Here is a 14,726-nt window from a genome sequence, read left to right as displayed (position 1 = left end):
ATCAATTTTCTCTTCTTTCGACTCTTACAGCTTCAGAAAAAAATCACAAAACAAAAAAAAAAAACAAGTGTTTATATATGCGTGTTTAGTTTATCCGTTAAACGTAGAGTAAAAGGGTATAAGATATATACTCTTGGTCAAGGTCTTTACCCTGCCTGTCCGCCTGAACCTCGGGGTCTCGAAAACTAGAGATTTCGGAATTAAAATGTAAATTCTAAATAGTTTATTTCAAAGTGCGGCCATTTTAAGGCTATCTATCTCAAACAAACATTTTCTAATTAGAAGTTATGAGCATTATTGTACATTTTCAGCAGATGGCGCCACCTAAAACCAGATTATTTTTAGGATTCCATATGTAATATTTTGAAACTGTAAACTGGTCTTCAGCGTAGGCGTTCCAAAGGAGAGAATAGAGAGAGACAGGAAGAGGAATGTTATCCGTGGGCTTTCACGCGAATGTGGAGACAAAGCAGAGGCTGCGAGGATGGTCCGTGCGAAGCAAAACAATGGGAACCAAATGCCGGAAGGGCAAAAGCGCAGGCGCAGGACTTTCGCAAGCTGCGTGATAGTCAACCCCCCCTCCACCCAAAAAAAAAGCTCCTATCGCCAGCGCAGGACAATAAAAGCTTGGTCCTTCGGCCAGCCATTCGCAGTCTGTGGCAAACAGAAGGCCCAGTGGATCATTGTGAGTGCTAAAAAAAAAAACCGAATTCCAAAACGCAATGTGGCAAAGTGATTGCCAACTGAGATACTCCAAAATCGGGCGAAACCAGGCGACTTCGAGACCTAATCTAAATCCGATCCGGCTGTAAAAACCCGCCGCAGGTGAGACCCAAATCCCTGGCTCGCTTTTCGGCGCTTCAAGGCTGCCAAAGTCTTTGTATTGCGCCTGTGTTTTCGATTTTTTTTATTTTTCGTTACGGCCAGTGGGACACAAAGGAAAATGCGAATAAAGGTGGGAAGGGGGGTGGTAAAAAGAAGCAGACTGACCCACCCAAACCGAATGGTGGCCCCAAGCTGTTTGCTCAATTAGGTATCAGTTTTCCAGCGACAGACGCATTATCCTGCGACGCCTGCAATATCAGTGTCCTTATGGCGATGATGATGCCATGTCCCCCACCAAAGGCATTCCATCATCGTCATCGCTGCGCTGCCACCAGCTCGATATTGATATCCTGGGCGGAAGGACACCGAGAAACGAGCATAACAACACAAGCCCTTGTTGTCAATTCACCTCATCTTTGGACTCCATTGTTTACCTGGTGGGTGCCCTTCGATGTCCACTAATTGCGCTTCGAGTGTCGGCAGGAGCAGCCAATTAATATCCAATTTGTGTAATTGTGCCGCACCCGCTTCACGTTCGAATTTCTGGTGCCAGTGCCCCCCAAAAAAAAAAAAACAAATATAATTCACAAAGCACTTCGCCGACCACTTGAGCGTAAAAAACGCAGCTAAAATATTCATTTCGCGCGCGGTGGCAAACGCTTCTCGATAATGGCAAAGAACTCACTTTCCGACTGATTTTATGACCACCAATTCGACAAAGCTGCAGAGCGAGAAACATGTCCTCGAAATCCTCGAATCAAGTTTCTAAGTTTAGGTTTTTAAAATTAAAATCTGCATTTGTGTTGACAAAATATATTTTAATATTCGTCTAAGAAATTCCATACTTTCTGAATCTTAAAGGGCACTTTCCAGATTTTTTTACTTCGAGGAAAACGCGTCTCAGCCATTATAAAATTAAGATTTGGCTGTCCTTATAAGTATTGCCTTCAAAGCAAATTAGTTTTAAATACATATAAAAAAGGAGTACATTGAAGTTTATTTTATAACATTGTTTAAGATTGTAGGAGAAAAATAGATAATAAGTTTATTTATGGGCTTAATGACATCTACATTTCTATGGGTGTCCTTATAATTAGAAGCTACTTTTAAATATATGTAAAAAAGGAGTTAATTTAAATAATTTGAGGATAAATAATAAGTTTATATATGGCTAAATGACATCTACATCTACATTTCTATGGGTGTCCTTATAAATATGGTCTCTAAAAAGAAGATGTACCATATATAAAAAGGAGTTAATTTTGAGGAAAAATTATAATTTATAACTTGATATATGCGTTTTAAGATTCTTTAAGAAATACAAAATTTCTTAAACTATGGTAAGCTGAAACAAAAGATTTAAATTTTTGTTGAAGCACCCGCATAGCTTAGAAACTCCTTGAGCTGGCATACTTACTTCCCTCAGTGTATATTTTATGCTGATGACCACAAAGTGGGTAGCGTTTTAATCAGGGTGAGCTGGCCGGAGGGGGAGCGAAAAGGGACATTTAAATACCGTTGCCATTATCCCAAGTCGCAGGAGCAAGAGAAACGGTAACAGAAACATCCTCCGGATGGAGGTGGGCGGTGGGCGGTGGGCAGTGGGCGGTGGGCGGTGGACTAAGCCCGGGATGAGAAGTGTGACCTTGCTGGCGTCAATTGCAGTGCAAACAGGCTGCACTTGTTCGCTTTTGCGTTTGACAGGACCTCTGCCTTGGACTCTGGACACTGGTCCTGCTCCTGGCAGCAGAACACCACAATAATAGGGCAACTGGGTCAACCCACTATTTATATACGGCATTGGCCGAATATTGCCCAGGTATGGCTGCCATCGCTTCAGCTTCAATCCCACGGCCAAATCAAGTCAAGTCAAGTCAAGTTTTTAATGTCACTGTTTACGACAGCAGCAGGGAAAAACAATTTACTGCAGGATGGCATGACCAAGTAACCAACTGTCCGGGCCGTAAAACTAGGATTGCCATGTGGATGTGACCGTTCCGTCCTGTCCGCTGTAAAATTAATGAGAATGTCAAATGCGCTCTGCCATTGCTCAAAGTCAAAAGTTTCGATTAAAGATTAAGCTGGCTTCCATATTAAAGCACTCCTGCGCCCCTCACTCCGCTGACATCCCGCGGCTCATCAACAATTCATAGTCCATTTCTCGGCAATGCATGCATTTCCATTTGCATCCGAGGGGGGGAAGGGGGGGCATCCTGATCCCCACCCAAAAGCCAACTGTTGCTGAAATGACCGCCCATCCAAGGTCGCCCTTGCCAGCTACTACAGTATTATTATATGATATTGTAACGCACGACTATCCATAAGAAATAAAATGTATTTTTTTTAAGAATTTCAATCAAACATAAAGTCGTGAGAAAACAAATTTTGTTTATTATAATTGTTATTATATCTAACCGGAAACAAATTAATTCTTAAATAAAGAAATTTTAAAAACCGAACCAACCTGAAAATATTTTAAAAATATTTCGTATGAAAAATCCTTAATCTGTCGTATCTGAAAAGAAAACCCGATATTTTTTTAACTTCTTTGTATTCCAAGTTGCCTGTTTTAGGTACTTAATTTAATTACACAGGTATATAGCCAAAAAAAATCACGAACCATTTGTACTTTTTCATCATAATTGGGTGCTCCTGAGTTAAAGTCCTAAACAAAGATCCTTTAGCTAAGTATATAGCTAAGAATACGAATGCTTGACAACATTGTTAATGATGTAGCCTATTTAAGTGGAGTTTCCTAATTTACCGTATTATAAAAAAATGTTTACCGGATTGAACCATTATAATGTCAAAGTTGAAATTCCTGATTTAACACAATTACTCCAATTTTAAAGTATGTCTAAGAAATATATTTTTCATGGAAACCCCTTTAATTCCTTTTGGAAACTACAGACAAAATTAATTATAACTTATATTTAGGACATTCTTTGGAGTACAGTAATTAGTGTTTAATATTTATTTAATTTCGTTGCACCAGAATTTTCCGCCCGACCCACAAGTGAAATAATTTGCCAAGCTCGAATGATTCGCACACAAGATTCTTGGTATGTGGATGGTTTTTGGCTCAGAGTCTGGGGGGGATTCCTTGCAATTGTTCGGCCTTCGGGCTGATGAGTCCACAAGATGGGGATTTGCGAGCATCCAATCAGCAGTTCCAGCAGAGGGAATCTGCCAGCCGAGTGAGTCAACACCGCCAATTGGCAGTTTATTGTCGGCAAATATGCCAAGATGAATGTTTGCTGAAATAATGTGGGCAACGTGGAACTGGAGCTAGAGCCACCTTTAACCTGTTCGGTGATGGGTTATCGATCAAAAAGTTGATGTGGGTGGCGGCATGCAAATAGACTTAATTGGGTCGGATGCACCCACATGGAGCGCCTTCTTCAAGGACGTTTCCATCTGAGACATAATGAGCTTCCTCGGCGCAATAAGCATAATAATTGTTTGCCTGCGCTCAAACACACAGACTTTGTGCATCTCGGTTATTTTGGTTGGGCATGCAAAAGTGGGTTTTGCGTAATCTGCATAGTAATGACAAAGGGGCGGGGTGGAAAGAGGCGTGGCCGGTGGGTGGTTACCCGAATATCCAACAACTTGAAACTATAAACAGCTCAGGTGTGCGGGCATAAAAGCGGTCAATTGCCATATCTTTATGGGCAAACAGATGCGGTCAAAATAATAGACATGCTAATGAAAATTGGGTAGCCATATTTAATATATGTAAACAATTTTTTTAAATTAGATGGGTATATTTTTTTTTTTACATTTTCAAAACTATTGTTAAGTATGTATGAAAAACAATGTGTTCGACAAATATACATTTTTAAAATATTTTTATCAAGTCAAAAAAGTCTTCGTTCCGTTCATAAAGATTATTTATTAAACTTAAACTAAAGAAAGTTGTAGAATTTATTAAATACCTAAAATGACATCTAATTTAAAATCTATTATTCTATTATATAAATCGTGTTGATCCTTAAAAATGTTGTAAGTTTTTTTTAATATTTATTAAGCTTAATTTAACTTGGTGAAAAGGAAGCTTTTCATTAAAAATAAGTTTTTGGCTAAAAGAAGTTTATATGAAGTTTATATATTGTGATTTTTGATATACTAACAACTATAATCTATATTCTCGACTTAGTACTGTCTTTTCTAACAATTTTCAACTACAAAATCCTCCCTCCAATTTTGTCACTCATTTGCGAACTTTGTCATTTAATTACAGGTCGTCGATTACGGACAACCAGGTAATTTGCGTTGAAAGCCGTAAAGTATAATTAAGCTAAACCCAAAACCATTGCATGCCACTAATCAAAAGGCGAGATGAGCTGAAAAAGCAAAAATATTCGTTGATCAAATTCAATTAAAATCGGTGTAGTTTATCTGATGGGATATCTGTGTTTATTACTCTTTGTTCGTAATCAAGTCACCACCTCTTCTGACATAGTAAATTGTGAAGCTATTATCCTCTATTATCCACCCTGTCGTTATTTCTCTCACTCTACTATTCTACTTCTGTTATTTTCGTTATTTCTGTACCTTCTGCCGTAACTTTCGATGTTGTCAAGTCTGCCGCCACATCCAATGTCGGTTCGAGTGTAAAAGATATCGCTGTAGAAAAGTAACCATAAGCCAGCTGCAAAGGAGGAGCAGTAGGAGTGGGCGTTGGCTTCGGAGTTGGAGGAGTAGCTGGACCCACATGGCGCCCTTCAAGCTCAAGTTCCGGATGGGCAGCTCGCGGAGCACCTCGCAGGAGCACGACCCGGATCCGCAGGTGAACGAGGCGCTCCTTGGCTCCCAGCAGCAGCAGCACCAGCAGCAGGGCCAACATCCGTATCCGCACCAGCATCCACATCCGCAGCCACTCCAGGAGGCGGTGGAGGCCAGCAGCAGCTCCAGCCTCGATCTGGCGGACTCCAGCAGTCTCGGCCAGCTGAGCAGTGAGCGCAAGTTGCTCCTGCCGCCCACCACCAACAGCATGCGATTGGGTAAGGACGACACTGTAGCATCTCCTATATACAGAGAAAAGTATGGGGATATCACCATAAAAACATGTACATGAACATATCAGAATTGGCCTACCGAATATTTTTAGATTTTAATCTATTCTACACACAGAAAAAAATGGGTCTGCAATATTGGAATGTCACAAAAACAATAATGAACATGAATATATAAGCAGTAGAAAAAATTGGTAGAAGAAAATTCGAACTCTGGAGGACTTTGATAGATTTATTTAATACATTTTTTTAAGAGTTTTTATTACAGTTAGAAGTTTCCTAAGAAAAATATTTAATTTAATTATCTAATACTTTGTACACTTATTATGTTATATTTTAACTGTATTTTAAGACTAAGTATTGAAAAAAATATATATTTAGAAAAGAGCTTCAACAGCTCCTCTCAAAAAAGGATGTTCCAGGATCTTTAAAAAGTTTATGGACAACAGAGTTAATTTATCACTTGTAGTTTTAAAATCCATTTTTAATTTTCAATAAATTATAATTGATTTTATGATTGTAAAGCATCTAAAATAAAAAAAATATATCACAACATCTCTGTGACCAACATTCTACATTCAAACTACAATTTTCTGGGGGATAAAATACAAAAACAAGTTAAAAAGCATTCCTTTTTTAAATAAATCTCTAAGACTATAAGCGAAAATAGGTATATTCATAGATAAAAATATAACAGATTTCTATGGCAGCCCTATGTATCATGTTTTTTTTCTGTGTAGCAAATTGCATGCCTGAGCACTCACATGACTGGGTAACAAAGTAGTTACAGATACTTAATTTGTTCCAATAAATTCTATTCCATGCACGAATCCTTTATCCACTATTGCACTAACCTCCTCTTTGAAATTTCCTAAATAAAGTCAGAGCTAAACATTAAATCTATGATACTCGTTGCACCCTTTGTTGCTAAACCTGGCGATTCTTGCAGGCTACCTTAACCAGAGCCGAACTCCGTGCATCAACGAGTCATTGACGGATCCGGATGCGGACACCGTGCCCACCACCCCACCGCCTTCCTACGAGCATGTGCTAGAAGAGGTGAGTTTCTGGAGCAGCTGCAGTTGCAACTTTAATCGTTATGGATTGGAGTAATTTGGGGTAGTAAGACTGAAAAAATGTATGTTTTTTTAACTGCTGTAGCAGATATATATTATAATAAGTTCCTCTTCAGCAAGAAGCGATACAATTTTGCACTCCATCGTCTTATCCTTTTTTGTTTACTTTGCTTTTTTTTTTTTTGTGAACTTAAAATAAATAATCATTGAGACTTTTTTTTTCTTGTATTAAATTTTATTATTTTTGTTTTGTGATGGTTGGAAGTGCTGGACTTACATAGGTCACTTTTCCGCATAGTAATTACAATTTTGTTAAATCGCCAAGAAAAACGACATTAATTTTAAAACCACAATTTAAACACAGATTCTTAGAAACCTTAGCCACAAACCTATAGAGGTATGCCTTTTCGAAATCGGATTTCGGAGAGAAAAGTTATGCAATTAGAACTGTTGGCTTTGGGTACTTTTTGACCAATAGGGCACTCCATTTGGGCAGAAGGGCTTTAGACAAAATCGAGCACGTCTGAGAAGAATGTTATATTTTAATGTCATGGTCTTTTGGCTTTTGTGATCTCCCCATCCAGAACACTCGGCTGTCCCAGCACCAGCGACAGTTGTCCCTGGACAGCGCCACTCCCAACCAGAACAGCCGGCGCAGCTCGGCGAACAGCTCGCGGCACAGTGCCGTCCAGCTGAGTGCCGCCTTGGAGCAGCTGGCCGGGAATGGCGGCGCCATCTGCAATGACCCGGACTGCAGACAGAACCTGAACAACAACGGCTCCGCCAGCCACAGCAACCACAACCAGAGTAACCATAACAACCAGAGCAGCCAGAACAACCAGAGCATCAACAACAACGACGGGGAGCAGATCTTCGAGGGCGTCACCGAACTGGAGCTGCGGAGCGACGACGAGGAGCAGCTGAGCATCAACGAATTCCTGCTGGAGACGGAGATGGCGGCCTCACCGTCCCGCCGTCCGGAGGAGCGGTATGCGGGGGCCGGGGAGGACGAGGAGCAGGGTGGCCAGTGCCAGGACGACCAGTGTGCCCAGTGCAGCGAGGAGCGGGCGTGCGGCGAGGGTGGCGGCCATGTGACAACCTTCGACGGGGATGCGGCCAGCACCAGCAGCCAGGCGGCGGCCTCGTCCGGAGGTGGCCACAACTTCTACGATCCTCTCCTGAATCGCAGCAGCTATGCCAACTACAGCGAAGGTAAGGCTTTAAACCATTTAATGTTTAAGTGTACAACTCAGTGGCCATATCTTTATTTATTATATGATTTATTATATATTATTATTAATATATGTCCTTGACCTTCGGTTGATCAGGTGGGTTTCGATGATGATTTCATATTAAGGTCGAAATAATGATTTCCTATTTTATTCAGACTAAATTCAGACTGTTCATATATGAGTGCAAAATTAACAATGTAGCATTTCCTTTTCAAAGAGTTTAACGATGGTCACAAGAAAATTTGTTGAAAAAATGTATTTTGGGGTCTGCGGATTGACTATTAAATTTATTACTCATACGCCCTGTTGCTTTTAATCAAAAATTAATTTTCATCCAGGTGGCGTAGAGTTGGTTGTCTATACATCGACTTCTTTTAAAGTGAGCTCAAAAAGTTGACAATGTTAGAAATAGGAGAGATTTTATTACTCAAAATTCAACATGGCCTACGTGTCGAATGAGTAATTTTTATAAATTTGTTTGGTTCGAGAATAGACTTTTTAAAAACCAAAATAGTTCCTTTTGTTTTTTGGACCACCCTAGTGTACAACCCCAATTTTCCAAAAAATATAGAATTAAATACGTGCGTACCTGTATTTTTGGTTTTAACTAAAAGAGTTTTGTGAAATGGTTATTTAAATTAAGCTGTTTCTGATATCTAAGTAACTCTCAATTACACAAAAAAAAATTTTATTTTTAACAAGTTTGGCTTAAAAATAATATTCAGTATTATGTATAAGTATTTATTCACAATAGGTTTTCATTTAAAGTCTAAGTCCTTTTATGTAAAACATATAAGTTTTAATTTGATACTATCGTGGTATTTATTTAATACTCGTTAATTTTTCATACTTAATAGTTTCCTTTAATCTATTTGAATCCCCCCTTTTACAGGTGGCAATGGGAGTTCGGGAAATGGTTTCGGCAACGGGCAGTTGTGCCAGGAGGCTTGCTGCACCGGCTCCGCCTCCGGATCGACTGCATTTCGCAGCGGACGCAGTGGTCGGAGGCAGCAGAAGCAGCAGCAGCAGCAGGAGCAGGGTCAGTCGCCCAATTGCCACACCAGTCTGCTCACGCCGGAGATGATGAGCAACAAGACGAGCAAGGAGATCTACAAGGACCTGGCCAAACAGTGGGGCATCACCTGCAAAATGTCGGAGAGTTGTCGCTGCATGGACTGTCAGAGTCACTACTTCGACTGCGACTACGATGATGTGAGTTTCCTTAGAGGGAAAGCTATATTCTCCACTTAAAACCCTTGCTAATCCCCTCCAGAACGAGCATCAGAAGACGGATGGCGGACTGGGCGCTGGCACGCCCATGTTTATCAGCGAGGTGATGCACGGCTCGGGATGCAACATATTGTAGGGGTCCATCCGTTCCGATGGACACATCCCCCAAGGATTTGCTGAACAACTATAATTATTTATCCGTATTGTACGTGTTGGGAAATGACGTCATTTCACGCAATTAGCACTGAATGTTTGCACATTATTTTAAGGTAATGCTGCACTGATATACGTTATTATAGGGAAATCGGGTGGAACATTTGTGGATTGCCAATTGGCCAGCCGCTTTAAGGGCTTTAAAAGTGGGGGATATATATATATATATATATTTGGTGTTAGCCGTAGGACTTAGGAGCATCGGTATGGACAATTAGAACGGGAGGGGAATTATGAGGTTACAAAATTAATTGATAGGTAATTCTACCCACCTTGCAAACGAACATCTAAATATCCTTGAAGTGTGTTCTTTTTCTAGCCGTGCATTTTTGGAGGTTTATATATCCCAACCTTTTGTGCTTGTCATTTCGACTTCTTCTTAAGTATTTCCCTTTGCTGCTTCGTCCCCCCCCGCAATGTTTATATGTATTTTTCTAAGTGTACAGAAGAGGTCAGGAGCTAGATGAGTGGCATTCCAGTGCCCTACTCTCCAGAACAGAACTCAAAAGCGTTTTCAAAACATTTTGGCCGAGTTCTAGGCGAAAGTACTTGAAAATAGATGACACTGCTAGTCAATGATAATTATATCCACATCAGAAGAAAAAAGCATAGAATAAACAAATCGGCACTATTGTGCCCGTTTTTAGACCCAAATCGGAAAACAAAATGCCTAGGCACTCTGCAAATGCGAAAGTTAACTTCATCGAAATGACGATACGAACCTTAATTATTTACTCGAACAAACGAATATGCAAAACTTAGTCTGAGGGTTAATATGGTCCTGATTTAGAATCGTTGCTTTATGTGTATGCTAAAGATAATTTGCGAAGATGAAGCTGGTTTCACTCGACAAATCCACTTGATTCTATCTTTGAAAATGTCAGTTAAGCAGGGAAACACAAAGAAACGAACGATTGAACGATGAGCAAGCAAAAACCGACTAAGTCTGTTAGCTGTTAGAGGGAATTAGAAAAATTACTTGTAGAATGCGAAATCGAACCACAAAATAAGAGTAAATCAATTACATTTTCCCAATAGCAGTGTAAGAGGAGAGCCCAAATCTCGCATCAGCATAGAAATAAATTCGAAATGGATCGTAGGAAGTGTAAGGATTGTATTTTGGGCTCTGGAAGGTATTCAAAGTTGGTCTCCTGTGCTTCGAAACCCCTAGGCAAGAGCATACGAAAATATATAAATGTACGAATATTATTAAACACCTCACACAAGGTCTTTCAATCTGTGTTATCGCCATGATCCTGCGGAATAAGTGGGTTAAGATAAGTTGTAAACGGGGTTTCACATTTAGCTTACTGGGGGATAAATGAAGCCATTGTGCTTGCACAGATAGGCATATCTATCGCTGGCAAAGGAGCTCCAGTCGTCGCAGGCGGAGCCCGGTTCCCCAGCCTTGTAGACGTAAGAGCCCTCCACGTTGTTGAAGTCGAAGTGGCAGGTCAGGAAGTGGCAGAATCTGGAGGGACAGCGGAGGATCAAGGATCTGAGCTCCACACTATAACATTACCCACTTGCTGGACGACATCTGGGGGCAGTTGGAAGCCACGACAATGCCACAGCCCACGCGTGAGGCTCGATCGCTGATGATGGTGGTGAAGTGACCCACGTAGTAGTCCCTGTGGTAGTTGACCTCAGCACGACATCGATGGAACAAATCAAACCCACCACCTACCTGACGGAGTCGAAGCCTTTGAGGAGTGCCTCCGGATCAGTGACATTCCTGTGTTCCTCGAACATTGCATTGAACGCCCGCGCACATAGCTCCTCGATATTGAGCTTCTCTTCCGGGGCCACCACTGCGAGGCACTCGCCCACGTGGGGAAATCTCAGGGTGGACCGGCACTCCGACTGCTTGAAGGACATCGTGGCGGCATGGGTGCGGGCCATGTAGGCCAGTTCCGTGTCCCACATGAGCCTGCGCATCCTTTTGGCCTGCGGGAACGACTTATTGGCACTCGTCTTCAGATTCCCGCCTGCCAGCAAGTTCCGGAAGTTATTAAGGGTGTTTAATATTATCTTTTGGAATTTTCGATTGTTCGGAAGGGTGGTGTGAAACTTGGTCTGCTCGCCGTACACGGGAAACTTGTCCAGTTGGCACATGAAGTGCTCCTTGTTCTCCAGGAGGCATGTATGGGTCTTGTTGTTGCAGTAGTTGTAACCAAAAGCCAGTGGCAATAGCATTAACGCTGGTACTACCACACTCCAGATCATCTTTACTTGGAATTTAAAATGTGTGGGATGAAAAAGGTAATATGACTGGAAAACTAGACATTTGGATCAGTTCTGACTTAAAAGCATGTGCACTTATGATACGTTTACAATCGTTATGATTTTATAGTACACTATGTAGAGGTAAAAATCCGTATCAAGTGTCGCCTTGATCCTGTGAAGTATTTAGGTAAGGGAGATGGGGTCAAGGAGGGCTAATAAATCATACTAACCGGGGCGTAAATGCCGCCTTTGTTTCTGCACAGATTGGCATACTTATTGCTGCCCGTAGTGTTCCAGTCTTCACAGCCACTGACTGGTTCTCCAGCCTTATAGATATACGATCCATTCAAGTTATTGAAGTCGAAGTGGCAGGTCAGAAAGTGGCAGAAGCTAAAGGAGAAGTAGGCTTAAAGGATCAGTTACCAGATCATCATGAAACGTTAGTAGGCTTATACTAGAGATATACATTGATTCAAATCATACGAACTATAGAATCACCCAATCACTCTACACCAAACTCACTAGCGGTCTAACCCTTGGTTGTTGTTGGAATAATTCTTACTTAGAGACGTACGTAAAAACATTTCGACGAGTAGTGACTGATTATACGAAGTTATACGAACTATAGAATCACCGAATCACTCTACACCCAACTCACTTGTAGACTGACCCTTTGTGGCAGTTGGAACCCACGGCTAGGCCACATCCCACGCGCGAGACTCGATCGCTGATGATGGTAGTGAAATGACCCCATTGGTAGTCCCTGCAGGATCATCCTGGGGTTACTTCAAGCTCGGAGCTTTAACATTAGCCAGCTCACCTGAGGGGGTCAAAGCCTTTGAGCAGGCCATCCGGGTCCTCGACCTGCAAGTACTCTTCAAACATCATTTGAAACATCTTTTCGAACATATCGTTGATCTTGGGCTTCTGGCTTACGGTCATCATGGCCAGGCACTCGCCCACGTGGGCGAATCGGTGGGTGGACCGGCACTCGGAGTGCTGGTATGACACGGTGGACGCATGGGTGCGAGCCATATGGGCCAGTTCCTTGTCCCAGATCATTTTGCGCATCCGCTTGGCTTTCGCGAACGTCTTTTTGTTGAACGTGACTAGCTCCCCGCCTGCGAATGAGTTCCGGAGCCGGTTCAGTATTCTCAGTACTTTATCTTGGAGGTGCGGAAGGTCCGGAAGGATGGCGTGAAACCTGGTGGTTTCATCAAGAGGACGAAACTTGTCAAGTCGGCACATGAAGTGCTCTCTGTTCTGCAGGATGCATCTATGGGTCTTGTTGTTGCAATAGTTGTAGCCGGAAGCCAGTGGCAACAGCAATATCACTGGTATCACTAGACTCCAGATCATCTTTACTAGGAATTTATTAAGTGTTGGATGTGGAAGTGTCACTTTATGAATAACTAGATTAAACTGATGTTAAAATAAGTGAACTTTAAAAATACAAAATAGATAAGAGCGAATTGTTGAACTTTATTCCTGAAAAGAAAAAGCAGATGGGCTGAAGCTGTTCAGAGGATGGTATCCACTTACATAGGGAAATATTTCGCCGTTGTTTGAGCACAGAAAGGCATACCAAGAGCTGGACGTGACCTTCCAGTCAGCGCAGGAGCTTGCTGGCTTGCCAGCCCTGTAGACATACTGATTATCCACGTTGGTGCCGTCGAAGTGGCAGGTCAGGAAGTGACAGAAGCTGCAAGGAACGCAGGATTCAGGTGAGCAGTTGCAGTCAAGAGATCAGCAAATCAGCAAATCAGCAAACCCACCCGACTTTATTCATTGCATGGCAGTTGGAGCCCACGGCAATGCCACAGCCCACCCGGGAAACCCGATCGTTGATGATGATCGTGAAGTGTCCCACGGGAGAGTCCCTGTGGAATCACCTCTGGATTATTTCAAGATCGGCTTACGAATTGATTCTAGCTCACTTGACGGGATCGTAGCCATGGAGGAGGGTCTCCGGATCCTGAACCTCCTTGTACTCGTCGAACATCTCATTGAAAAAGGCGGTCATCATGTCGAACACATCCAACTTCCGGTCGATAGGTGGCAACATGGCCACGCACTCACCGACCCGCGAAAATCGCACGGTGGACCGGCACTCGGAGTGCTTCAAGGACACGGTGGCGGCATGGCTGCGGGCCATGTAGGCCAGCTCCGCGTCCCAGATGAGCCTGCGCATCCGCCTGGCGGTGGGAAATGTCTTGTTGCGATTCGTGATGAGTTGCCCGCTGGCGAACAAGTTCCGGAAGGTGTTCAGGATGCCCAGTGCATTCACCTGCAGCTTTTTGGTGTCCGGAACCAGGGCGTGGAACGTGGTGTTCTTGCCGTATGGAGGAAGATCCGTCTCTAGTAGGCACATGAAGTGCTTCGTTTTGGACAGGTCGCATATATGGGTGTCGTTGTTGCAGTAGTTATAGCCGAAAATCAATGGTAGTAGTAACACCACTGGTAACACCAAGGTCAAAGTCATTGTTACTACCAATTAGAACAGTGTTGGGTTTGGGTTAGACGTGTAGCAAAAATCAGGTTTTGAAATGAATGATTATTTATTTTTAATCAAAAATCAATCAAAAAGAGAAACGCCAGGTTGATCCTATTTGGACTATGCATTATATTTTTTTTTTTAAACACAACAACCACAAGGATTCAAATAAAATTTTGTTTTAACAAAAAAAAAAGAAAATTAACATAATTTTTTTTTCTAAAAGAATAAAAAACAATTTTTTTTAATTATAAAAATATCACAAATTAATCGTTATCTTCTGAATTTAAAATAAAACTTTTAATAAACACGGTCCTAGCTAAAATTAAATAAAAATTGGTTAGCAAAATCAAATATTATTCTAAAAATTAATATTTTTTTCCCAAAATCAAAATTTTTTTTTAAATACAAC

At 41.8% G+C, this 14,726-nt stretch overlaps 3 protein-coding genes across 3 annotated transcripts; 1 reads left to right on the top strand and 2 right to left on the bottom strand.

The window, feature by feature from the left end:
- The first annotated feature begins 634 nt into the window (after positions 1-634).
- Positions 635-10,815, top strand: LOC108144675 (1-phosphatidylinositol 3-phosphate 5-kinase). Its single transcript, XM_017269734.2, has 7 exons — positions 635-825; positions 5,069-5,090; positions 5,412-5,831; positions 6,793-6,902; positions 7,504-8,131; positions 9,044-9,363; positions 9,425-10,815. Exons 3-7 carry the CDS (start codon positions 5,543-5,545, stop codon positions 9,515-9,517), a joined length of 1,440 nt encoding a protein of 479 aa, XP_017125223.1. The 5' UTR covers positions 635-825; positions 5,069-5,090; positions 5,412-5,542; the 3' UTR covers positions 9,518-10,815.
- Positions 10,692-13,196, bottom strand: LOC108144155. The gene is made up of 7 exons (XM_041707376.1): positions 12,641-13,196; positions 12,479-12,583; positions 12,051-12,210; positions 11,282-11,880; positions 11,121-11,225; positions 10,906-11,065; positions 10,692-10,850 (listed from the first exon to the last, which is right to left on the bottom strand). Exons 1-7 carry the CDS (start codon positions 13,177-13,179, stop codon positions 10,827-10,829), a joined length of 1,692 nt encoding a protein of 563 aa, XP_041563310.1. The 5' UTR covers positions 13,180-13,196; the 3' UTR covers positions 10,692-10,826.
- LOC108144676 (antigen 5 like allergen Cul n 1-like) lies at positions 13,194-14,378 on the bottom strand. The gene is made up of 4 exons (XM_017269736.2): positions 13,758-14,378; positions 13,596-13,700; positions 13,363-13,522; positions 13,194-13,308 (listed from the first exon to the last, which is right to left on the bottom strand). Exons 1-4 carry the CDS (start codon positions 14,300-14,302, stop codon positions 13,303-13,305), a joined length of 816 nt encoding a protein of 271 aa, XP_017125225.1. The 5' UTR covers positions 14,303-14,378; the 3' UTR covers positions 13,194-13,302.
- Between the last annotated feature and the right edge of the window lie 348 nt (positions 14,379-14,726).

Source organism: Drosophila elegans, unplaced genomic scaffold, assembly GCF_018152505.1.
Source record: "Drosophila elegans isolate 14027-0461.03 unplaced genomic scaffold, ASM1815250v1 contig_183, whole genome shotgun sequence".
NCBI lineage: Eukaryota > Metazoa > Arthropoda > Insecta > Diptera > Drosophilidae > Drosophila > Drosophila elegans.
Note: the sequence above shows the minus strand (reverse complement) of the source record. Positions and strands in the feature narration are given on the sequence as shown.